The sequence below is a fragment of the Bombyx mandarina genome, chromosome 07 (genome assembly GCF_030267445.1).
Source record: "Bombyx mandarina strain Sakado chromosome 07, ASM3026744v2".
NCBI lineage: Eukaryota > Metazoa > Arthropoda > Insecta > Lepidoptera > Bombycidae > Bombyx > Bombyx mandarina.
This window is the reverse complement of record NC_143214.1, coordinates 6,471,033-6,497,876: the sequence shown is the minus strand read 5'-3', so window position 1 is coordinate 6,497,876 and position 26,844 is coordinate 6,471,033. Positions and strand designations below refer to the sequence as shown.

At 34.9% G+C, this 26,844-nt stretch overlaps 2 protein-coding genes across 6 annotated transcripts; one reads left to right on the top strand and one right to left on the bottom strand.

Moving 5' to 3' along the window:
* The first annotated feature begins 971 nt into the window (after nucleotides 1-971).
* Nucleotides 972-19,668, top strand: msl-3 (male-specific lethal 3). Of its 4 annotated transcripts, none has more exons than XM_028175264.2 (13): nucleotides 972-1,379; nucleotides 2,681-2,859; nucleotides 3,699-3,826; nucleotides 4,459-4,582; nucleotides 6,203-6,391; nucleotides 7,506-7,631; nucleotides 8,317-8,474; nucleotides 9,079-9,307; nucleotides 11,085-11,186; nucleotides 14,771-14,900; nucleotides 16,281-16,368; nucleotides 16,946-17,030; nucleotides 17,121-19,668. In XM_028175264.2, the coding sequence occupies exons 1-13, from the start codon at nucleotides 1,278-1,280 to the stop codon at nucleotides 17,191-17,193; spliced, it is 1,713 nt and encodes a 570-aa protein (XP_028031065.1). In that variant the 5' UTR covers nucleotides 972-1,277; the 3' UTR covers nucleotides 17,194-19,668. The 4 variants fall into 4 exon arrangements, with proteins under 4 accessions (XP_028031065.1, XP_028031067.1, XP_028031068.1 ...); XM_028175266.2 differs by having other exon boundaries at nucleotides 973-1,379; nucleotides 14,795-14,900; XM_028175267.2 differs by having other exon boundaries at nucleotides 974-1,379; nucleotides 9,103-9,307; nucleotides 14,795-14,900.
* Nucleotides 19,658-26,063, bottom strand: Hat1 (histone acetyltransferase 1). Of its 2 annotated transcripts, none has more exons than XM_089728557.1 (8): nucleotides 25,931-26,063; nucleotides 24,907-25,076; nucleotides 24,198-24,369; nucleotides 23,300-23,456; nucleotides 22,006-22,171; nucleotides 21,508-21,656; nucleotides 21,232-21,400; nucleotides 19,658-20,285 (listed from the first exon to the last, which is right to left on the bottom strand). In XM_089728557.1, the coding sequence occupies exons 2-8, from the start codon at nucleotides 25,024-25,026 to the stop codon at nucleotides 20,118-20,120; spliced, it is 1,101 nt and encodes a 366-aa protein (XP_089584683.1). In that variant the 5' UTR covers nucleotides 25,027-25,076; nucleotides 25,931-26,063; the 3' UTR covers nucleotides 19,658-20,117. The 2 variants fall into 2 exon arrangements, with proteins under 2 accessions (XP_089584683.1, XP_028031018.1); XM_028175217.2 differs by lacking the exon at nucleotides 25,931-26,063 and adding an exon at nucleotides 25,259-25,654.
* Nucleotides 26,064-26,844: the final 781 nt, after the last annotated feature.

The following is a 26,844-nucleotide window of genomic DNA, read 5'->3' as shown; positions in this document are numbered from 1 at the left end:
TAAACAAGGATGAGTTCATCAGATAGTTCTTATTCAATTAGTAGTAGTTTATTTAAAAATTAAAAAACAGTTACATTGTTTTTTTATGAGTATGGCCCCGCCTACCCCCTGCCAGGGCTTCGCCCCTGGACCCCGGCTCGGTACTCCACGAACTTTCGGTCTGGTAGGAGAAAAAAATAGTATGTGCACCAAGGGAGAAAAGTAGGACATTTCCTCCCGCGTGTAAAATTGCAAACCCGTACTATATACATAGAGCGTTTTTTGTGATAACTAACCATAAAGGTAATATTTTCTCAACATCCCTTTATAGAATTTTAATACTGAGTCAATCTTGATCGACAAAGGAAGTACATCCCATGGCCGAACGGATTCAATAGTTAGCGATTGGTCAAAAAAACTTGAGGATAGGCATCACAAAATGTAGGCTCTAAATTATAACACATTTTAAGGTAGGTAGGTACGATTGAAGATAATAGTCTATTTCAATTTCCTCCAAATAGGTTGAAATCGTTCTACCTAGATGGATTTTGTAGCCACCACTAGTATTTCAAATTACAATTTTAATACTGATGGAATATTCTTGTTAAAGGTAAAATCCATTCGACATTTCTCACTAATTATGCTCCCCACAAAATAACATTATTGAAGTAATACTATTTTACGATCAACAGTTTTCTTAACAGCTTAATAGGGCCAATGCCTACTCCCTACCAAAGCTTCTAAAATCCCCAGAAACTGACCGAAAACATTAAGCAGACCTCTTTAATCTTGTACATTAAATCATAGAGTTTTAGAGTTACATTGAAGCATTATGATCCTAGATTTTTTTGCCTCTCCAAATATCAAATAGAGAAACAAGAATGAAATCGATCAACATGACATTTTGAAATGTAAGCTTTATGCTTTTAAGATAAGAACTATTTAGGTTTAAAAGCTTTAACTTGACGTTGACAGATCCTGACAGCTGAGAGAAACCAAACAAAACAAATATCTGCAGCAGCCGACGCCCAAACAATAATTATTTTCAGAAATATAAGGCGTGTCCAGGGCGTGTCGCGCTACCTAAAATAATAGTACTGTACCGCTGATCTTACTATTGCACACCACGACCTGGAGTCATTCGGACGTCCGCAACCAGTTAATATCGCTAGGTTATTACAGATCATTGTTTTTTTTTTGTGTTTTTAACTAAAATTTTACAAATTTAACCATCGCATTTGTTAAATGGAGTGATTTTATTAAGTTCCCATCGGTTTTGGGCAAGGCATCAGTTAACAATGGTCTCTACACGGGGGCTACGATATAAATTCACTGAGGGGGAACGAGTCCTGTGCTACGAGCCAGACCCTACTAAAGCCAAGGTGCTTTATGATTCCAAGGTAAAATACTTCTTTTTTTAAATATTTTTTTTTTAAACAAAAAACGAGGAATCTACCAATATGTAAAAAACTATAAATGTTTTAATTAAATGAAGCAAAACCTTAAGGCAGAACCTTAATTTAAAAATACAAAAAAAATCCTTCATTTACTTGTGAAAATCAGAATCTGTTTTACTAAAGAACATTTAAAAGTTGACCACACCCAAAACTTTCTTTGTATATAATTAATGTTATATAATTACAATTCAAATAATAGAAGTATATATAATATGAAAAAAAAATAAGAGTGCTAGCTTTAAAAATTTTGATGAGAACATAATCCAAATAATACATTTGCTTTTGGCATCATGTTACTTAAAAAATATTCCAATCAAATATTGCTTTAAAAAGCAAAGCAAGTTGCATAAAATATATTATTTTATTGGTAGCCACACCCGGACCAGACTTGAGATGTATAATCTTAAATAAATTAATATATTACTATATAATGATACATGCTCTACATTATTTAGTAACTTTTTCATAAACCACTTAAACTTGATTATCACAAAGAAACGGAATGAAAAATTATAAAACTTTAACATTTTCTATTATAGAGCTTTTTTTTTACAAACGTCAATCTTAATTTTCTATAAAATACAACAAAATCCTACCTAAACCTATCTGCTCATTATAATTGGAGCAAAAATATAGTAGGAAATGATTTCTTTATATTCATTTCAAGAATTTGCACGAACAAAGCAAACCGTGACCACACCCTATCTCGCACATTGGAAGTGCAACAGCTCATGTGTAGTTAAATCATATCAACATTTTAATGAATATAATGATATGTATTGGAACTGAAAATATTTATATCCAGATAATATATATTTTGAAAACATATTATTATAATAAAAAAGTGAAATTTCGAATGTATCAAACAAAGAATTTATAGTGTGTCTAAGTTTTTTATTTTTTTATTGCTAAGATCACGACGAGCTCACAGCCCACCTGGTGTTAAGTGGTTACTGGAGCTCATAGACATCTAAAACGTAAATGCGCCACCCACCTTTAGATATAAGTTCTAAGGTCTCAAGTATAGTTACAACGACTGGCCCACCCTTCAAACCGAAACGCATTACTGCTTCATGGCAGAAATAGGCAGGGTGGTGGTACCTACCCGCACGGACTCACAAGCAGACCACCACCAGTAAAAAACATATTAATAAAATAATGAAATTTCCATTAAAATGTATTGAACAAAGAATTTATAGTATGTCTAAGTAAAATACTATTGAATTATTTCAATAAATAAACAGGTTCTTGAAGTCGTAGAGAGCAAAGACAAACGAGGGCGTAGAACTGTTGAGTATCTAATCCATTTCCAAGGATGGAACTCTTCGTGGGATCGCTGCGTCAGTGAAGACTTCGTTCTCAAAGATACAGAGGAAAATCGACAGCTGCAACGTGATTTAGCTGAAAAATCACAGCTTCAGTTGTAAGTATTCATCACTACATAGTATAAAACAAAGTCGCTTTCTCTGTCCCTATATCCCTATGTATGCTTAAATCTTTAAAACTACGCAACGGATTTTGATGCGGTTTTTTTTAACAGATAGAGTGATTGAAGATGAAGGTTTATGTGTATAATAACATCCATTAAATAGTGGAGAAATCAATAATAAATTACAGTTTCCGAAGCGAAGCGAGGACGGGTCGCTAGTAACACTTAAATGAATCTTTAATATGAATAATTTTAATAAGTCGTTATAGACAATTTACTGTATTCTTATGCATTTTAGGTCTAAAACTACTAAAATTCCTTTTAAAATTAATTAAATATTTTCCGATCAGAATTAGGCCTATAACAACTCTTATCTCTCGATTTCATGTCAATCTATGTTTTAACAACAAAAAATCGATTTTCGATACATAACATTTGAATATTGTATAAAATTTCTGCAGTTCATTGTCTGCAACAGCCACGCCCTAGGCAACGCAAACATCCCCGTTAGCTATTGCGCATGAAACCTAGCCACGTAGTACATACCTATAGACCTAGGTACCTAGACATATATTAAGCGTATAATTCGAATACATGATGGCGTGTGTAATGAAAAGTATAATTTATTTGTATCTAGGATTTATTGTTTATTAAAAAACAATAAAAAAAAATTAAATCCGCATTGTGCATCCTGATTTGCAAAGTGAATATTCCAAACAAAAAAAAAGCGTAATTGTAAAGAAAAACCTTTGATTTTATTAGTTTGTGAAAAACCATTATAGAATTGCATCGCAGTATTTCCGATACCTAACATTGGGATTTTTTTTTGTTAGAGGGGCTTACTTGTACCGTCGGGAACGAAAGAAGGGTGGTAGTACAAGCGCCGCCGGGGCGGGGCCCGCCAAGCGCACCCGTCATGGCTTTAGCGACGACGGCTCTTCGACAAGTACCCAGCCAGACGGTAAATATAACCATAATCTATAGCACACCTAGGGGGAAGCGATCGTTATTAGCGTTCCGGAGAGTCTGCTACCTCAACATATGTATACCTATTATTTGATTGGAAAACGGCTATGGGGAGAGAGACTGTCTGTTGCAACTCTATCGGATTTTCGTAATTTAATTGGTTGTAGCTTCGTTGAACAATGATCGAAGGCTTGCAGAAATGATATTATTATTAAATTTTTATTAAAATAGATGCAACACAGATTTTTTTAACAGATTTATACTTTACGATTAAAAGTTGAAACAGTCGTCACAGTGGCTAGCAGATATTATATTTGATGTAGATCATGTTTAAATATTTATGAAAATAGATGTAGCTACGCGCACAGGCGTTTTACAGATACATATATAGTTTATTATAACGTACTCTTGAATTTTATAGCAATTTTTCTTGGATTTCAAAGTTGGAACAGTTGTCGTCACAGTGGCTAGCAAATATTATATTTGATGTAGAGAACGTTTCAATATTTATAAAATTAGAATATGCCCGTACAGGTTTTTTTTTAAAACGGACTTTTAGAGGTTTATGCTTTACGATAAAGTGCTCTTGAATTTTGATATCTATTTTCTTGGATACGGTTTATTCAGAAGTCGAAACGGCCGACACGGATTCATCGTCTGCTTCGGCTGCCAACTCTCAGCCTCGTTCTCCGCCGCCTAACAATAACCCTCCAGTCGGGAGAGCTCACATCACGTTACCATTCCCTATCAGGTAAGGACTTTAAATTGTAACTAGAATTTCCTTAACGAAAACCTTTTTTTTATTGCTTAGATGGGTGGACGAGCTCTCGGCCCACCTGGTGCTAAGTGGCTACCGGAGCCCATAGACATCTACAACGTAAATTCCGCTACCCACCTTGATACAATAAGGATATGTATATTTAATTCCCTTCGACTACATTGATTAAATTCGCATATCGGTTTGCTTTATTATTTAAATTTTTATTATTCCTATACGTTCATATGGACGGTGTATTAAATAAGGCAGTTATTCTAACACTACGACCCCAAGTCTCGAAGTGGGCGATCGATATTCAAGTTGCATTGATAACCGCTTAGTACCAAACCGTCTGTTAGTCCGTCTGTCAATAATAAGTTAATGCGTTTTGAAATTAATAAAACGATTTATCAATAACATTTTTTCAATCAATTTATAAATAAATTATTTGCAATCCTAAATTCATTTAATTTGCATTATTATGAAGTCCACTAGTTCTACTTTAATTAAATCAACTATTGCAACGAATAGTAGTCGCTAAGGCAGTGGTCAGACTATACTTGCATATTTTTTTTGACACATATTGATATACCGTAGTGGTCAGTACCGTATAACGTATATTATACATTCATTATAATTTGTTATGTATAAATCTTAAGATTCGAAAGACTGAAAGAACAAAGTTACAGTAGGCTGGGGGAATAGGGACTAGAGGTAGAATAGGGACAAGTCTGAGATATCACAATACTTTTGTCGGGTTGTTAGAGATTTAACTTTATTGAACTGAAAATTACTAAGAATATTAAATAGTTTAATTCAGTCATCAAAGTTTTGTAACTCATTAAAGATGTTAAAAAGTTAATTACCTAAAATCAGGTAGTACCTAACAACAAAATAATGCCAGCCCTATCGAAAAACTCTATTGTCCCCATACCATGCTTGAGTTTTTGTAACTTTTTATGATTAATCTTTAATAAACTATATCTTAATGCATTATAAATAAAAAATTTAACTACCGGAAACATTATGATCTCCGTTTTATTACTATAAGTACAAGAAAAAAAAAACGATAAAAATCAATGTCGAATTAAAAAAGTTTTTTTTTATTGTTTAGATGGGTGGACGAGCTCACAGCCGACGTGGTGTTAAGTGGTTACTGGAACCCATAGACATCTACAACGTAAATGCGCCATATGCGCAAATGAGATATAAGTTCTAAGGTCTCAGTATAGTTAGTTACAACGGCTGCCCCACCCTTCAAACCGAAACGCATTACTGCTTCGTGGCAGAAATAAGCGGGGTGGCGGTGCCTACCCGTGTGGACTCACAAGAGGTCCTACCACCAGTAATTACGCAAATTATAATTTTGCGAGTTTGATTTTTATTACACGATGTTATTCCTTCACCGTGGAAATAAATCGTGAGCATTGGTTAAGTACGTATTTCATTAGAAAAATTGGTACCCGCCTGCGGGATTCGAACACCGGTGCATCGCTATAAACGAATGCACCGGACGTCTTATCCTTCAGGCCACGACGACTTCAAAGTGTCACGATTCCCCCCATTTTACGGTACTATTTATGTGAAATAAATTATGAATGTTATTTTGGTTAGGGATCGGCTCACGTTCGATTTTCACATAGTGGTGAAACGCGGTCGGCTGTCTAGACTGCCGGCCAGCCCCTGTGTTGTCGAGATCCTAGAGTCGTTCGTGAAATGGTATGCGCGCGCCGGGGCCTGGCACCAGCCGAGGGCGCGGCACGACCCGCCACAAAGGCCGGACCTACAGGACGTCTCCTGCAGGTGCGCAATATTATCAAAATTGTTTCGTGTTCACAGATTCAGAGAATTGTTCTTCGGTTTTAGCGAGACGTGGGCGTAATTAAAACTACTGCTGGCGTTTAATCTCGCGTTGTTTATTAAAGAAATAGCATTTAAAAAAAAAAACGTAAGATATATATAGAGATATTTTAAGAGATATTTTTTATAATAAACTACGTTACTACAACATACTACGTTATTTATTTGAACCTAATTATATATTTCAGGCTATTTTTAAATTAAATTATTTATTAAAAATATTCTAGGCTATTTTATTATTATTAATTTATTATTATTTTTGCATAGAAAAAAATTCAAGACTGAGACTAATACCTATAGGTTCTGTCCTTTTCTGTTATATTAAAACGATTCAAAGAAATTTTTTATGTTTTTTCTACCAACTTCAAGATGTACGATTAACTTGAAAATTTTCACACGTATCAAGGTCCTATAATAATACAATACTTTAATTAATATGACCTAACATCTAAATATTTGCTTGACAATGATTACCAAAGTTATAACTTTTTTTATTTAGTTCAGCTTGCTATTAAAACGAGTTTTTTTTTTGTTTTAAATTAGTAATCTTAATATACATATTTTTTTTATTTTTTTTATTTTACTTCTCTACTAGCGACCCGCCCTCGCTTCGCTTCGGAAACATTAAAACACACATGAAACCAAAAAATAATAATTAAAAAATAAATAAATAAAAGTAGCCTATGTTCATCAGGGACAATGTCGGCTTCTAATGGAAAAAGAATTTTTCAAATCGGTCCAGTAGTTTCGGAGCCTATTCGAAACAAACAAACAAATCTTTCCTCTTTATAATATTAGTATAGATTCTCTAGCTCTATTTATTTTACTAATCTTTTAACTTCTATTAAATGAATAAATTATCAGCTCGCATGGAGTGTTTCTACGGCTTTACTTATTTCTTTAAGAAAATAATCACGCTGTATATATATTATTATTGGTTTTTCTGCGTTAACGAAACATATCAGTCCAACAATAAGCTCGCCTGTCTTAGGGGAAACGATACGGGGATGCCTTTGCCTGTTCCTGTGTCCATTCGTAAATAAAAACTATTGTATAGGTTAAACCTTGTACGTGAAGTCGCGGACGGGATCCGTGTGTACTTCGACTTCATTCTCCGCGGCCATCTCCTCTACAAGCAAGAACTGCATCAGTACCATGAGATCTGCGGAAAATTCATAGACGAGTAAGAAATCACAAACATTTTTTTCTTGTTATTTACTAATCTTTTTTTTATTTATTTTCGCAATGTCGACTCAACGGTTGTATATTAGGGAATTAAAACAACAATTTGAAATTAGTTTAAATACCAATGAAATATATCAGTTGTATTAAATACGTGGTAATTTTAGAGAATCCGAACTTTTTTTTATTGCTTAGGTGGGTGGACAAGCTCACAGCCCACCTGGTGTTAAGTGGCTACTGGAGCCCATAGATATCTACAACGTAAATGCGCCACCCACGTTGAGATATAAGTTCTAAGATCTCAGTATAGTTACAACGGCTGCCCCGCCCTTCAAACCGAAACGCATAACTGCTTTACGGCAGAAATAGGCAGGGTAGTGGTACCTACCCGCGCTGACTCTCAAGAGGTCCTACCACCAGTAATTACGCAAATTATAATTTTGCGGGTTTCATTTTTATTACACGATATTATTCCTTCACTGTGGAAGTCAATCGTGAATATTTGTTGATACGTATTTTATTAGAAAAATTGGTACCCGCCTCCGGGATTCGAACACCGGTGCATCGCTATACACGAATCCACCGGACGTCTTTTATCCTTTAGGCCACGATGACTTCTAAACGTAACGTCCGTAACGATATATTTTCGCCGGTGAATCTAAATGAAAGCAATACTTTATACGCAGGCAAGAAGGTGAGAAACTGAAATATGTGTTTGAAGAAGAAGAATGTCACTCCCAGGACGAGTCCACCGTCGTTTCGGTCGAAGAAGATCTCAAGAGCCCAAAAATACCAGAGTATTCTCACTTGCCGCCGGATCCAACCGACTGTGAAAATAATGAAGGTAATTGCATTAGATCTTCAATTGAATCTCGTGTTTATTATTTGAAACAAACTGCCAGACCTTAAGATAGCGTTAGTTCCATTTAACTGCAACGGGTGCAACGAAACATAAATATCATTTCTTTTTTTTTTACAATATTTGGCGGTAGTTAGCGCAGTATTCAAATGTAGATAAATAATATTTCAGGCGTCCACGACCACGAAAACTCTAAAGTACATTCGAAACATCAGAAATAATATTGGAATACCAATAAAATACGAAAAATATCATAATTATTTCTAATTCTAAATATTTATAAACGACATATAATGTATATGTTTTTCTAATCAATAGTTCGAATTTGATAGCAGCCTTTTGATTGCCATATTGCTTGAGGCAAGCAAATGAGTTGAATACTTATGTCGAGGCGTTGCTCATGCTATTATAATAATGTTATTTAGGTATAGGACTGACAACCGTGAGCACTCATTAACTCATTTGACTATATAGAACGTAAGCTTGTGTAAGCAGCAAAAGAAATCTCGATACACTATTTAGCTGTTTATTTTTAATATTCAGCCATTTTATTAAACGTGCCTTTCTGCTGTGCTTCTTAATGCTAAAGAAAACTGGATTTTCAATTTTGAAGAGGAAGAGATCGAAGAAGGTTCTGTAACTATGGAAGAGAACAATCAGGAGGACGAAGAAGTGATGACCGGTGAAAGCGTCGAGAAAGAAGCTTCTAAGACTGATTCGGCCGCCGAGGAGACCGTCGCTGATGACGTCAGCGAGGACGGCGCCCCCGCCCCCGCCTCCGCCCCCGCCGGCGCCGCGCGTCGCATCGGAGCCAGGAGGTGCGTTCGCCACTCAAACACAATGACATGGATTCATATCAAGGGATGAAAGGCTATTTATTTCGCTTAATACGTGACATTTATCTTAATAATTAAAACCCACTGAGTCTCTCGCCGGATCTTCTCAGTGGGTTGCGTTTCCGATCCGGTGGTAGATTCTGCGAAGCACGGCTCTTGTTAGGATCAGTGTTAGCACCACTCCCGGCTTGAGCCCCGTGAGCTCACCTACTAGCTCGATGAATCTAGAATAACTCCTCGAGATTACTAGAATAGGTAGGAAAAATAATAATAATAATTAAAATTCCGTTTTATTTGCTATTAGTAACAAACAGCAGTTCGATATTTTTAATTGGTACTTTAATAAAGCTTAACCAATTCAAATAGCTGAAGTTTTTTTTTGTTATAATATTGTTTTTTTTGTAATAATATTGTTATAATATCATCCACAAGGTGGACAGACTTGATTTAGTCATCTACGAAGTATTGGAATGTACACGTACCGCCACAAATAGAGATTGAGAAGTCCCTCAAAAGCCATACGTAACCGCGACCACTCCGCCAGGATTGTACGACTGAGAAGAAGAACTATTTCCAAATTTTAAACTTTGAATGGAGCTCCTGTTATGTTACAAAAATGTCGCTTAAGTCAAAATATAGCCTTTCACTCCTCGATATATACTTAGATTTTAATGTATAATTCTATATTTCGGCATCAGAATCATGAGGTCGAACTCACTATTTCAAATTTTGAATGGTATTCGTCTGTTCTTACTTTAAAATCGATGAAACGAAAAACGACTAAAAATGACAAACCTATGTTAATATAATATTTAGTACGCGAGAGAACGAGACAGATATACAATTGAAGGTTTCGCTTCTACAGAATTACCTAAATACTTGTCTTAGTTTCGATGTATTGCAACTATAATAAATTGTTTAAAGAAATAATGATACGAAAACTAAAATCAATAGGAGTTTAAAACAATGCATATTAGACCTTATGTCTCTAATGTCTTTGTATAGATTGCCTTGAGTCGTCTTGCTATAAACATGGAGGAAACATTATAACACTTTAGGGCTTTACGCCTTTATATTCTTAACCTTTTGACTGCTATGTAGGTCACCCCCCCACTCCAGTAACAGAAATCGACATAATTACTTAATTGCGCCACGTAGGACACCGGTAACCTACATGGCAGTAAAGAGGCTAAATTATAAGAAGAAAAAAACCTATAGTATTGCTATTACGTCATATAATGTTTTTTTTTTATATAATGTGTAATAATAGATTTAAACACGAATTGTCTTGAAGTTTAGTTACTGTTGTTAGGACCTCTTGTGAGTCCGCATGGGCAGGTACCACCGCCCTGCCTATTTCTGCCGTGAAGCAGTAATGCGTTTCGGTTTGAAGGGTGGGGCAGCCGTTGTAACTATACTTGAGACCTTAGAACTTATATCTCGAGGTGGATGGCGCATTTACGTTGTAGATGTCAATGGGCTCCAGTAACCACTTAACACCAGATGGGCTGTGAGCTCGTCCACACATCTAAGCAATAAAAAATAAATAAAAAAAGTTTCGCGGCTGTCTGCTTTATAAACACTATTACTAATTGAATTAATTCTCATCATGATCATTGCATTTAATGAGTGCCCGGTATTTCGGCGCTGTTCCGAGCGTGATCACGGGCAGTCTGCTTATGACGACAAGAACTCATACAATAACATTGTTTATAATTAACGTATTGTTCTATGCTGAAGTTTGTGGTGAATTATACAGGCTTCGTTCTCACAAGTCCGTTGTTTCGCAATCTGAGAACGAGGAGCCGGCACCTTCGACCTCGACTGGCGAACCGAGGACATTCGAAACACTTTCCTCCAGGTAAATATATTACACTAATGTTTTTTTTCTACCTACCGCCAGTAACTTCAAGGGGTTATATCTACTAGCTTCATCGAACGTCTAGGCGAACTCACAAGGGTTCAATCTCGAAGACTTTGCCGAATTTACTAGCGGATCGGAATCGCGACCCACTGTGACGATCCGACGAGAAACTCAGTGGGCTGTATATTCGTGTATAAGTTTTGTTTAGATCGAATTTCGGATAGCAATTAAGAACCGCTCGCTCTTACCGCTCGCTAACGGAGGAGTTGGTTTTTTACATGCCGGTTCAATTTGACACTTTTTTTAAGGAATCTTATGACCTGGTAACTAAGACCTTTAGATCAAGTCTTATTTTAATTTATAATCTTATTTTTATGTAAAATGATAATATGGAGTGAAATGAAATGAAATGAAGATGATTAATTTGAGACATTAATCAACTGAGATGAAATGAGATGAGATGATATGGGATGAAATATAATCTCAGTAAAATGGTGGTTATCTACTAAGACTTTTCCAGTGGGCTTTTTGGAGGATCCCGAGAAGCTACGTCCAGCGGCTTTGTTTCATTTTCCCACATTTGTACACTTTACACACACAGATACTAAACATTTAATAAACTATTAAACATTTAAACCTGAAGAAACACTAAATAGACAAAATAAAACAAATCACATAACTTCACTCCTCGCGTTCCCGCCAAAAAGTCCTATTTTACATTTTTATCGTAATCGTAAACAAATGATAAAAGGTTAATTCAACAAGAAGCATAGACACGAAATTTTCTGTATATTATACATTCTATTTCAGTTCGCGTTTCATTCTAAACCTAATGGTAATTAAAATAAAAACGTTATTTCGAAGTCACGTTTCTACTTCGATCTGTAGACTCCAATAACTAAATGAAGCCAAGTCGGCCGAGTTTTATTCTATACTGTGGTGCAAAAATAAACGCTACGCACATATATGCGTCCGATTACATGCGTACATACATGCGTGCGAAACGGCGTACATATTACGCAATGTACTGTGAAATGTGATACTCGCTGGCGGTAGGTAGGGTAGGTACACGGAAATACAATTCCAAGCAAGATCATTTAACTTAGAATATTGCACGCAATTATACATGCGTCCGTAATTGAAATTCCTGAGATATTGGCGTGGGAGCTTTCCGTGAATAAACGCTAAGAAGATTATCTAAAAAAGGACGTAAAATATTTAAGACAAATAACGACATGAAATATTTATTGAAGAATACTCGTTTTAAAATATCGTATGTTATTGTGCACACAGAAAAAGGGTTTGACAAACTATGGTGTGTAATAAAAATCAAACCCGAAAAATTTGAATTTGCGTAATTGCTGGTGGTAGGCTGCTTTGTATGACACGTGACACGGCAGAATACGGTTTCACAGTTGAGGCAGCCGTTGTACTGTAAAAACTGAAACTTAGAACTCATGTCTCAAAGTGAATGGCGGCATTTACGTCGTTGATGTCCACGGACTCCGGTAACCACATATCACCAGGTGGGCCGTGAGCTCGTTCACTTATTTACGCAATAAAAAGTGTAATTTGACAGTCGATTTTAGTAGTGTGTAGATTATAATGGGTTACCGTAAATTACGTCCGCGTTGTTTCATTTTGAAGTGTGTCACTTATGGACAGCAGCAATACAATAACAAAACTATGTCACTTCGCTCACATTTCAGTTTTACGTTAAATCGTTTTTATAATAATAATAAAAATGAGATGAAAACACCGAACAAATGTATTATTGATGAAAATACAAAAAAAAGAAGGAAAAAGGCTGTAAAATCTATTATTAACTTTTTTGTGCTGCGAAATAATCGCTCGTCCCGTTAGTCACTATCCTATTAAATTATGGTAACCAAGAAGGACTTCACGGCTCAAAATAATCAGCGGTGTTCATTTTGTGCTATTATTTATTTATTTCATTTACTTCAGATTTTGCATCCATATAACATTCATTAACAATAACTACAATTTCAGAATAAAATAATAATAATAATAAAACAAAAAATAAAAATTTATTTAAAAACTACTTTAACCTAAAAGCTGGTTTGGATCCAAAGTGTTCACCATTCATAATATAATATAGAAATAATTATAATATACCTAGTCAGGTCATAAATTCTGTCACATGTTTAATGTAAAATAATTGAAACAAGTTTATTCATTATGTAACCATTCATATACCAAAATGAACTTATCAAAACATAGATTCTTATGACACTAAAGTTTATTCAAAATGACCTCCGTGATTTTGAATACAGGCCTTCAATCTGCGCGGCCAGTCGTCTACCGCAGCACGAACGAGGTCCATGTCAATATCGGCGGCTGCCTTAATCAAGGATGTCTTGAGTGACTCCAAATTGGGATGAGCCTTTGAGCACGCCTTTTCCTCCAAGTGTTGTAATCTAACGGATTCAAATCTGGACTGGAGGAGGGCTAGTCTTCGTGCCGGATGAAGTCGATTTCACGCGCCGCCAGCCAGTCTTGTGTGCTCTTCGCTCTATGAGCTGGCACCGAATCTTATTGGAATACCCAGTGTCTGTTATTGAACATGGTATGAGAAACAGGTTCCACAAGGTTCGTTAGGACTGTATTTTGATACAAAACTGCATTCGTTTTTACACCTTTCTCACAAAAATGTACCTCTGTTAAGCCCCAATAAGAAACTCCCAACCATACCATGAGCGAGGATGGAAAATGACCTCGTTGGACACGCGGAATACGGTTGCTCGCTTCTTCACTACTGTGTGCGTACACCTTATCATTTTGTTTGTTGTAGCTCTCTTCTACGGTAAAAATTTTTTCATCCGAAAAAAGAATTTCCCGATATTTTTTTCCCGCGTACCGCTTCAACAAAGCGCGGCATCTCTTCAGTCTCAGGTCCATTAGACGAGCATTCAAACGATGTCCTGTTTTTCTTCGATATGCCCGAAGCCCTAAGTGTTCATTTAACACCCTTTTCACCGTGGTTCTGCTTAACCCCATTTGATGGGCCAACAGTTTCTGCTTACGTTTGGGATTTCTTTGAATTCGCGCCTTCACAGCTTTTATCACTGCTGGAGTCCTAACAGATCGAGGGCGACCACTTCTTGACCTGTCATCTACACTAGAGTCTTCATTGTATCGTTTGATGGTACGATAAACGAATCTTTTGGTTATATTCAAAACTTTCAGTATGTTAAAAATTTGAATTGGCGCGTAACCGCAACGATGCAACGCAATAACTGCAACACGGTCTTCTTTAAGCGTCCACTCCATATTTAAAAATGAGTAAAAATTCTAAAAGTATACATTTTTATTTTCATGAACAATTCGAAATTCGAATTCAATAAGCTTTTGTGTGGCCAGCATTCTAAAAGAAAAGTTTTTACTGTGTGACAATACTTATGACCTGACTAGGTAGAACATCTTACATCAGATGGGCCAATTCCCTAATAAAGCCCTTTATACCACATACATATAAGCATAGTAAGCTACACCCGTCCTAACCCTAGTTTTATAACATTTCATTGTGTACTAACAACTTAGAATATAATAATAATTCACAGGTTAGTTTTACAAAAATTTTTCAGCGTGGGAAGTAGCGGCTCGTCCATGAGCGAAGGTTGGACCCATCCACCGAAAACAGCTCCCGTATCCACCAGCACTCGCACTCCGCTCTCGCTGCTCTTGGAAAAGGTAGTGTATACGTTTTTTGGGTATGACCAAGTGCAAATAGATTTAAGCATTCATCGAAATTTACAAATACACTCCAAAGACAAGAAAAAAAAATCCGCCGCTCTTCTTAATATTAAATTGGTTTTATTGTAATAAAGACGGAAGAAAGCGTAATTGTTGTAAGAAAGAAAATTAACTACTAAAGTAAAAAATTGGTATGTATTGATAATAATATAACCAGATAGCCTTTAGATAATATAAATAAACTAGCTGTACCCGTCCAATTCGTTGGGAATTTAAAATTAACATTATTATTTATTGTCATTATTATTAGGGAGTCCAACACTCATATAAATATTAGCTTATCCATTAAGTACATGTATTTTCTACATGGATACCAAGTTTCAAGTCAATCGGATGCATGGTTCAGTATTTATAACGAAACATCCGTAAAAACCACTGTTGATTTATATATTAGTATAGATAACTAAAAATTTTCAACTTTCTATCTCTATAAATATAATATGAGATATTAATTTTTTTCATAGTTTTATGGCTCTGGTGTAAAGTTGGCTTTTTCTAGTTACGACACTTCCGCTTTCTTCATATTCTTCCGTCATTGTTCAAGCGAATGAAGTTACACATGATGGGAGTATACTATTACAGTACTATATCGAAATGATCAGAATCTCGCATGCTTCGATTAAAAATTGAAAAATTAGTTTGAGGTAACGACATGAATGATCTTCCATCGAACGAGGGTTCTTGGTCACTCCGGGAGGTCAACCGTCGAAATCTGTTTTAACTTTGACATAAGCAAGCAAGCCTAACTTGTAAATGTCGCCAGCGCGATTCAGGCCATTATCAGATTTCTTATATTCTGTGATATCTATAAGTATTAAACATTAGTATCTTTATTCGGTTTACGGTAGCCCGCTTGTGGCCTTAACAAATTTAACAATACAGCACTGAAAGTTTGACAACATTTGACAGGATATACATAAATCCATTTACATTCGGACTTCGATGAATCTATACTGATATTATAAAAAGAAAAGATTTGATTGTTTGTTTGTATTGAATAGGCTCCGAAACTACTAAATCGATTTGAAAAATTCTTTCACTGTTGGCAAACTACACCATCCCTGGGTGACATACTCTGTATTATATTCTGCAAAAAAATGTTGGGTTTCTTACTAAAACTCCAATAATGTTACGCTGGGTGAAAAAAAATTACCTAAAGTATTTTTTACCTAAAGTTTAAATCGCGTGCGCTACTACCCGAGCGAAACCGGGAGCGAGCTGCTAGTATCTAATAATTTTAAGAGTTAAATTACAGCTATAGTTAATTCATTGTGTGTGTTAGTGTTTTTTTTTCTTACATAAAACATTATTTCTTAGGTCGCTAAATGGCAAATGATTCCTCGCGACGGCACCGAACACTTGCCGTGCCGCGTCTACGGCGCTATTCATCTTGCCCGCCTCTTTGGTGCGTATGACGATTACCTACCGTTGTTGTTTATCCTACCAACACTGATAGCCTTGAGAGGCTATGTCAGCGTAACCCTAACGTGTAGATGAGCTTTCGGGGCTCAAACCTGGAGACGTTGCTCTAACACTAGCCCTAGCTAGAGAAGTGCTTCGCAGAATCTATCACCGGAAACGCGACCCACTGAGAAGATCTGACGAGAAACTCGGCGGACTAGCTACCGTTACAACAGGGAACCGGGCATATTGTTTTTTCAAAAGTATCACGCAATCTTTACAAAATTCAGTCAAGTCGAGTGACGTCATTTGGGGCCAACAGAAACTACTAGCGATTTACTATTATGCATTGATAAATAACAATTAAACACATTATGAATTGTGATCGATGCTCAGTTAGACATAAAAAAATATCAGAATTCTTACAGTTTATCGATAAAAAAAATATATGTCTCCCAAAAATGTTAAAGCTTTTTAACTGTTTTTTTTTTGTTAATGGTCTCCGATTGCGTATTACCAAATTATATGATCCGCTACGAAAAGTAGATAATTAATTGTAATTGTGAATATTCTCATTACAGTGCGATTACCGGACTTTTTAAACGCTTCTCAAATGCCGGACTGCAAGCTGCGGCTCATTGTCAGGCACATTGACATGTTTGTTCAGTAAGTAGCAAAAAATATCGACTATTTCGTTCATATTATATTTGATTGGGACGAATTAAAAGATTATTTTTTTATTTATTTTTTCTCCAGGTATCTGAACGAACACAGCGAGTGGTTCGGCGAATCTTACTACGTGGCAGACAGCATCTCGCGATCTCATTAATAACTTAACCACTTTCAATATTACTTATCAAGTCTTTTGGCCTCATCTCATAATAATAATAATCAATAATCGTATTTTAGTTTCACTACATAACTACTAGTAGTTTTCGGAGTAATCAATGCATTAGTTGAACGATTCTCTGAGTATATTATTATTGTATTAGTAGCTTCTTATAACTCATATTTGGAGCCGGCGTAATTGTAACATCTGTCACCGTCCAGGTAAAAGAAAAAATATTATCAATTTTTTCTTAGGGAATAAGTCGAAACTGAAACAAGTGACTTCTTAAAACGCCTTTCGTAGTGTTTGTTGAGTAGTCATAAAGACATAATCAACTAGGTTTATGTACTTGTAGTGTTGCATTGAAACGAATGCTTCTAATGTAATCTTTGTATTGATGAAAAGAAAAAAAAAAGGATTGTGTGCTTTTATGAAACCACGGTAAATGTGAAACTTTTTTTCACATTATAGACATTTAACTCTGACAAACATTTACATTAAACACTGACAAAAACAAAAACAAAATAGCGTGGAGCACTGGCACAAATGAGTAATAGTCTATACACTACATGGTCAGCTGCTGCGAACTATTGGCGTCGCCTTAATGGCCTTGGTTGCTCTGACGAGCGCCCTTCACTTTATCCGTACTCCGCGGCCGACCGTCACGCGACATGCAACACACAGATGAAAAAGTTTGAGTCGATGTAATAAAAGTTTCACTTTGGCTATTTATCGTAATAACGTTTTTTGCCAAAATATTATATACTTTACGTACTTATGTAGGTATGTGTAGTTTCCCTATGGCCGTGTAATACGAGGCTTGTTTTTCATTACAGGATATGTTTATGTCAGTAAATGAAGAGGCGTTTTCAGCCAGGATAATTTAATTATATGGATTGTGGGGTAGTCCGATAATTCCGTAGCGGGTAATTAAATAATATGCTTTTGTATATTATGTGCAGTGTTGTCGCACATCGGTAGCTACAAATAGAATCCGCCTAAGAATGTAATGGCTGACCGAATTTGCTGGTCGTGTAGACAGCTATTAGCACTTTGCCATTGTTTTTGTTTCCTTGAAAAACCAGCCTCGGATCAATCGAACGATTAAAGCTTAATTCTCTTACTAATTTCAAAATACACATTTAAACAGTATTAGCGAATAATAGTTTAGGACTGTTATTAGTAGACGGGCTTACGTACTGAAATGATGTCGTTCGAAATAAGAACAACTTATCTATATTTATGTATTCTCCTATTCTAATCATTTTCGTTATGTCAGTTTAATTTAAAAAATTATATGGTTCGTCATCGAAAATCAATACTAAATTAATTTATGATTTGTTTATTAGGCACTAAGTTATGTATTTGTTTATTTCAAGAATAATTTTAACTGTTACCTAAATTTATATTTTGTGAAAACTTCACTCGATCGGTATTAGAATATTATGTGTGTAATCTATGGGCAGAATAGAGGCTTCAGAGTTACACTTTTACTACTAAATTTCCTTATACTCGCATTTTTTAGATATTAGGTTTGTGTTTTGTTTTGAGAAAAACTTTTTAGTTGTAAGTGGTACCTACCGTCACTAGTCCTCAGAGATGTAAGGTTTGATGCAGAGACGCTACTCTTCGCTGTGTGCTTAGTGCGAATTTTTTAACGTTCTCGATAGCGTAAAAGTTAATCCAATTTTGTATGCAGTAGGAACAGCGCCCCTAGCGGCAAACATACGCAAACGATCTAATTCCATACAAATATGAGTTAACTTTTACGCTATCGAAAACGTTAAAAAACTTGCACTAAGCACACCGAACGCACAGAGGACGGGTAAAAGAGAACCCTTCAAAAACTGTAATAACAGCCAAAATGAAAACAGTAAACAAATATATTTGGCATCCGTTGACAACATAAAACTTGAAAGTCGCATATCATATTTTATCGAAAATTGTGTAATCAGAATCTACGAATCGATATAAGAAATTAGAAATAGTCTACCAATATATTTCGTAAAAATCGTAACTAAAAATGTTAAAAAAGTAATTTATGCATTTTTTAAGAATCAGGACATTTCTAGTAATTATTTCAAGTTCATGTCATTGATTTCTTTACTTAATACTCTTAAGTAATTTTACAACTATATTCAATCCAATTTTTTTATCTTCAGAAAACGATTTCGACAGAGTTCAAATTTAAAAAGGGGTTCTCGGTTGAGGATGCATGTGCATTTATTTAAAAAAAAAGTAATGTTTTTAATGATCTCGTGAAAGAAAAGTGGAAAGGCTATTGGAAAGTGTTCCAATAAATATGTTAACTGTAACGTCATGAACGCACTGAGGCAACATCTGTGATTTGTGTCAACTGATTCTCTTTACGTAATTAAGTTTATCGTAACAGGTATCAGTTTTAATTTTAGCATTTTACCTTTTATTTGAGTTGAAAGGACGACTTCAAATATATACTTCAGCGTAACTCCAAAATTTGTTTTATTTCAAAATCACGTTCACACAGCATTCATAACAAAATAAATAATGCCCAAATATTGAGAGGCATTAATGAATTAATTTTCTAGTGACTGACGATCCTCAATCAACATTCGGGCGTTAATTATTTCAAAAAACTTTATTAACGTGGATTATCAGAAAATGTGACATTGGAAAGAATCTTATAATCTTATAGTATTACTGGACAAAATAATAGGTAATAAACTTGTTAATATTGAGCATTTATGAAATTTATCATATATAATTAAAAAAATGGTACTATCGAATATCCAAAGCTCGTGACATATAATAAGTACACTTCACTTTAATCAAACATAATTATTTTTTGTCCTCATGCACAATTTAGTAATCTTCGTCCTTATAATTTCACACGATAATGGAGTTGTAAAGGGCAGTCTGCAAACTCCGCCTGATGGTTCCGAGCATTAGTCTTGTTCCATCCGATGTATGACGCGGCGGTACTCGATCTCGAGCGAGTGGTATTGACTGGAGAGTCTCGCCTGTGTCTCATTAGCACCAGTAACTGTCACAGTGGCTACAAACTCTTCAGGTTTCAATACTTTCTGAAGCTTTTTCATTTCTAGCTTCTTTTTCTATAAAATATAATTAACATCATATTCTGTAGCCTCCAAACGTTTGTTGCTGAATAAGAATGATATGATAACGGTCCAGTGATTCTCAACCTGATTTGGTATCACAATACACTTTTACGGTATAAAAAATTTGACAATACAGAAAGAAAAAGATAAAAGTCGTTTCTTACCTCTAACTACATACATGTATAAAATTTGGCAGCAAAAAGTGCCTGTGACACAGTGGTTTAGAATCACTTATATAACCATTGGTCAGAAAGAAAGCAGAGGGACTTCTCCATTTAGTTAGTCTTGCTAATAGTAGATTGCATAAGTAGGTACTAGCATTTTACCTATTACTACCACGAAGCAATAATGTTTTTCGGTTTGAAGGGTAATGATATGATAGCCATTATACAATACAATTGAAACTTCAATCACATTTCTCGAGGTATAGGACATTGTTCGCATTGTGATATGTATGGGTTCTGGATAACCACTGAACAACAGGTTAGCTGTTTCACTGATTAATGCAATAAAAAATATTAATTTAAAAAAAAATTTTAGAACACAAAAAAACTAGACTAGTCTATACATTATATAATCTTACTGTAAAATGAGTCCCTTTTTGTGAACTATGATAGAATTCGAATTACATAATATAACATTCCAATACTGAGCATGTATGTTTTCTAAGTTTAAAATAAAAGTGTCTATTTTTTATTATTTAGGATAGTGAAAATAAATTATTGCACTCATAATGTAAGAATCTGGTTTGTTCTCAATGTTGCTGCTGGCAAGAATAAGTATTACCATTTGACTTACTTCTGTTATGAAGTAGCCATGTGTACTGGATTTGGAGGTTGGGACGTTGGTTATGTCGATGGATTCCGTTAACCACTTTAAAACCAGGTGGGTCGTGAATTAGTTTATTCATCCAAGTACAATAAAAATATTAAATTGGTACCTGAAATGGAGCATTCAGTCTGTTCTTAACATCTAATCTATAATTCAAATATGCAGTCTTATCAGAAGTATTTGTATTCTTCAAACGCAATATTTCATAAATTCTCCTTGCTTGTTTTTTGTTTATTTTAAATTTATTTCGCGCCTGGATCGCCATTTCAGCTGAGAACCTTCAAGAAACATTACATAATTGGATTATTTCGATATGCAAAAGAAGTTTACATTGATCAATTTTAGAATCAATTAATACAACATTACAAATAGAAAAAGCACATACCCTAAGTATAAGGCAGCTGGCTGAAATGCCGGTAATCTTTCACAGTTCTTAGCATCAACATAATCTCTAACCCTTTGAAAGTCAGGTGAGGGGTCTTCAACTGTGAGATCTATCACTTCAGGTATTATTATAAAGTGAGAGTATATGGCCTAAAAATACAGATTGAAAATACTAGTAACATTTTATTGGTTAAATTTTCCATTTAAGCAATCAAAAATTTAACTCAACTAACTGAATAAGGTAAACGTAATCTACATAATATGTATAGACCAGGGTGTTTAACTGATCACATAATAATGTCATGCATTTTTCAACATCACTTCATTCAATTTGTAGGTGACTATAACCACAACATAGTGTCATAATATTATCTTTTATGAAGCAAAATTGGATTAAGGCTGAGCTTTTCTATGTTTTACAAAAAGGTTTATCTTTGTCCATGAATTATAAATATCACTTTCTATCGCAATAGGTGAGTAAATTTCATGACAGTATTACCTGTAACATTTGTGCACAAATTCCGAGTTTTCTGAAGGGCGGTAATGTGAGAACTTGTGAGATTCGTGGACGTTGATGGTTTGGATAGGCATAGTATCTGTATACAGTTGCATAGGCAGCTGTAGCGTATCGAACACTGCCTTCACTCGTTTGATATTTCTCAAAACTGGAACATAAAAACCTGTTCTGAATGATCTCATTTTAAAAACTATAATGCTGTGCGGGCGCTGGGCAATTGAAGCCGCCATCGCCCGAAACATTTCTTGTCGGATCCGGATACACATTCGGTGCTTTTAGGTTTTTCAAGCACTGGTCACCGTTCTCGTCTACTCATCAATTACGAGGAAGAGTTCTACAACCGAACTAATCGATATACGCAACCCACTGAGTTGGTGACCGTACCAGTGAGCTCGGTGGATCACCGCGATGCGCTTTTGCGATCATCATCATCGCCATCATCATCACGACCCCGTCCGGTCAGGAGTCCTCGGGGTGGCTGCGCGTCTATTTAAAGTGCCGAGCGCAATTGCCTCTCCTACCTCTCTCGGGTTCTGTTCCAGCAGAGCTCACAATCTAAGGCGACTGTACAGGAGAGCTCTTTAGTGGATGGGTTTGGTACTACTACACATCAAGACGCCTGCTCAGTTTGGATATCTAAGGAGACTCAACCCAGGCCCAAAAATAAAAAAGGCACAGAACAGAACTCTCTATCAATTGTTTATTACAAAAGTTATCCTCGCCATGAGCCTCATTCTTCAGGATGGATTAAATAAACCATGCAAGTTGGTGCTAAAAATACGGGGTCTAACATTTTTAATTGCTTCAATGATAATTAAATAAAATTTCTTTAGTAATTATAGATTTCTTAATATTCTTTTCCCTACCTAATCATTCATAATCTAACACGCTATTTCAACTACACTTGGACTGTTGGATGAATTCACAGGACTCAAACTGGAAGGATTTGCTAATGCTAGCCCTAGCAAAATCAGTGCTTTGCAGAATCTAGCATCAAAACAGAATCGTGACCGACAGAAGATCCAGCAAGACACTCAGTAGGTTATATCTATTGTTTAAGATGTTAGTTGAACTCTTTCAACTTGTTTAAACTGAATGGTGACTGGTTCTTGCTGTTATTTATATTTATAATTTTATTTATACTAATGGTAATAAAAGTAACAATCAATTGAATTTTCGGCAGCTTACATTTCTAGCACCAGACATATCTCCTAGTTTTAATAATAAAGACTCTAAAGCACCTAATACCATAAATACACATGCAATAACAACTTACACTGTGAAGAATGTCCACTGATCATCATCAACATCTATGAATGACGCTGCATCTACATACCACAGGAGAAATGTTTGTAAACGTTGATGGTATTCTAGAAAACCTTGAGTTGAAGTCTCACAATAATATACTTCAAATGATCTGCTCTCTCCATCAACTGTAAATTCAGATTCAATTTGAAAAATTAAATTTTAAATCAGAAAATATGAATATTTTAATAGTTTACACAATGACCATTAGATCAAATTGATAAATTTTATGTCGTTTAACAAATGAACTTGGGTATTATTTTCATTTAATATTTTTAATTACAGAGGTTACATTTTATGCACAGCTTGTTATGACAATTGAGACCCTTGACTTATATACAAAATATATGTATCAAACTGTATCCAGTAGTAAATTATTATAATATATTAATGTGCAAAGAGGCTTCTGGGGTCCTATTATACAGTTCACAAGAAACTGCAGGAGCCCGAGTTACAGAAAAAAATGCAACTAAAACACTGTAACATATAGTATATGTATCTGTGGCTTAAGGTCTGTTGATATACTAATGGTAGCTTATCATCTACCCATCTGACTTGTCTAGAGAATTCCACAAATCAAGGACATATTTTACATTACTATACATTTAAAAGCAACTACTACACAAATGATGGTTGTTTAAGGTTTTTAATTTAATCTCATCATTCAGAGTTCACTTTTACATGTACAGGTACCATACCGAAATCCAGAAATAGTTGTGCATGATGTCATCATTCTTATCCATAGTATTTATGGAATGTTAGTTTAATATGTGAGACCAGAATAAAAATATTTCTGGGAAACTTAATTTTATGAATATTTATTTTCTGTTTTAGTAATAAAAACCCAGGAAATGAAAAAAAAAACTTACAAGGGGTTACATTGAATGCATGCAGCATTTTTCCATGTGGTGTGAATGACTCATCTTTCTTTAATTGTGACACAAAGTGATCCAAATTAGTGATATACCCTGGTGCTATAACTTTAGTCAGAGCACCCTCAACATCATCTGCTTTCATTCCTTCTGACTTACTTGGTTCGATCTATTAATTATAATTGTAGTACAGAAAAAAAAAATGTGTTATTTGTACAGGAAAAAGTACTGAATCTTTAGATTTTTTTAAAGCTCTTCAATAAATAAAGACAAATTATTTTTTTAAACTTGGTCGTAAATTAAATAGCTAAGGATAGATATATGGTTTATATCTATACATATAAATAAAATTAGAGTCTGTTTGTAGTATTGAAATAACCGCTTTTTACCACATTACACCAAAATAACATTTTTTACAATTTTTATCTGTCTATCTGTCTGTTTGTTCCGGCTAATCTCTGGAACGGCTGGACCAATTTTGATGGGACTTTCACTGACAGGTAGCTGATGATATAAGGAGTAACTTAGGCTACTTTTTTTAGACTAGCTTCACCCCACGGCGTCACCCGCGGTACGACAATAACCGCGGGTAGCATCGCGGGACTCAACTATTCAATAATAAAATTTAATGTTTCCAAAGCGAAGCAAGGGAGGGTCGATAGTTTCAAATAAAATTTAAAAATGATATAGAAATAAATAATAATACCTTATCAGTATAATCAATTCCTAGATATGTTTGCAGACTTCCTGCACTGTAATATAATTTAATGTGTAGATCTGTATATCCAAATATATTCTCATTCTCTCCAAATACCTGGTGACACATGTCGGGACCAAAGCTCGTCTCTTCATTTTCGAGATCATCTACCGACCTCACTGAAAAAAAATAAAGATCACAACCTTTATCTACATCTGCATATAAATTTAAATAGCAATGGAAACCGGGATCATTGGAAGTTTTTTGGGAATCAATAAAATCTATTGAAATGTCTAAAATGTGTTCAAATACAATTATAGATTTCATTTTCTTTTCAAAAATTAACTGTTAGCGTGCTTACCTAGTTTGAATTCCAAAACGTCGTTCCCATCAACAACTAAGTGGCACAAAGCATCAGTCATTTTGTAAAATTAACAACGGATTTTGCCGCAGCAATTCCCGCGTAAATTTTATTGTCAATATTTTTTTAATATTGCAAAAATGGAGGTGTGTAATTTACATTTCAATTCCGATAGAAAGCAAATTTTGCTTTACACTTCTCACTGCAGAAAATCTTCATGAATAGTAGGAAGCAAATTTTTTTAGCTTCTATTCCGTCTCCTTGGATATGTTTACTTTAGAATGGTTTTCCTAAATATTCTCCAAAATCTATCTGCCTGACTGAATGAAATTTGAACTAGCAGAGTGAATAATGTGATCATAGATAATACACACAACAAACTTGGAAACTTCAAAGCTATAGCTTTTTTTAAGGGATTTTATGACCTGGTAACTAAGACCTTTAAGTCATGTCCTATTTTAATTTATATTCTTATTTTTATGAAAAATGATAATATGGAGATAAATGAAATGAAATGAAGATGATTAATTTGAGACATTAATCAACTGGGATGAAATTAAATGAAATGAGATGATATGGAATGAAATATAATCTCATTTCTCTCAAAAAAAAATCAGTGGTCATTTAATGAGATTTTTTCAGTAGACTTTTTAGAGGATCCCGAGAACTTACGTCCAGCGGATTTGTTTCATTTTCCCACATTTGCGCACTTTCACAGATACACAGAACAGTCAATAAACCATCGTTATTACACATTTAAACCTGAAGAAACACTAAATAGACAAAATAAAACAAATCACACAACTTCACTCCTCGCGTTCCCGCCAAAAAGTCCTCAAAGCTATAGCCAGTTTAAAAACAGCATAGCTTAAAGTACCTAGTGTTCCGTTTTTCCAACTGAAAACGCATACGTATCACGCATCATACAGCTTAATCTTTTAAATAAATATTATGTTTTATGAAAAATGTTATGGAACGAAAGAAATGAAGTTGTTTAATAAGATACATTAATAAATTGGGATGAAACCGAGATGATATGGATTGAAATATAATCTCATTAGAATTTTCAGTGGACTTTTTGGAGAAGAAACATTACATTAACAAAGTAAAACAAAGAGATTTCAACATGAAATAAGTAGTACCCTTGTACTCTGTATACATATCGTCGTGTTTTTTCTAACAGCTGTGTGTACAAAATATATTAAATAAATAAATAAAACAATACATAAACTTGTCTCCTCGTGTTCCCGCCAAAATAATTCTTAATCCTACAAATTAATTGAGAAGGAAAAAAGGACTTCAACACGACATTGACACACTTGACGTTGGTGGCAATTTTGTCTTCTTTGCTCTTTGAGTTAATAGCAATAGTTTGGAGTATAAACTATAATAAAACTAATAAAAACATTTGTTGAAAGCATACATTTTTAATATTATGGCAACAAAAGAAAAGTATAGAGGTTTGAAATAGGTTACCGGCTCACCAATGTCTTAGATCTTAAGATCGATGTGTTGTTTCACCGCATACATAGTGATCGAAAGCGTCCGCGTCGAGATTGGGGCGATCGGATTGTGATAGCTCGGTC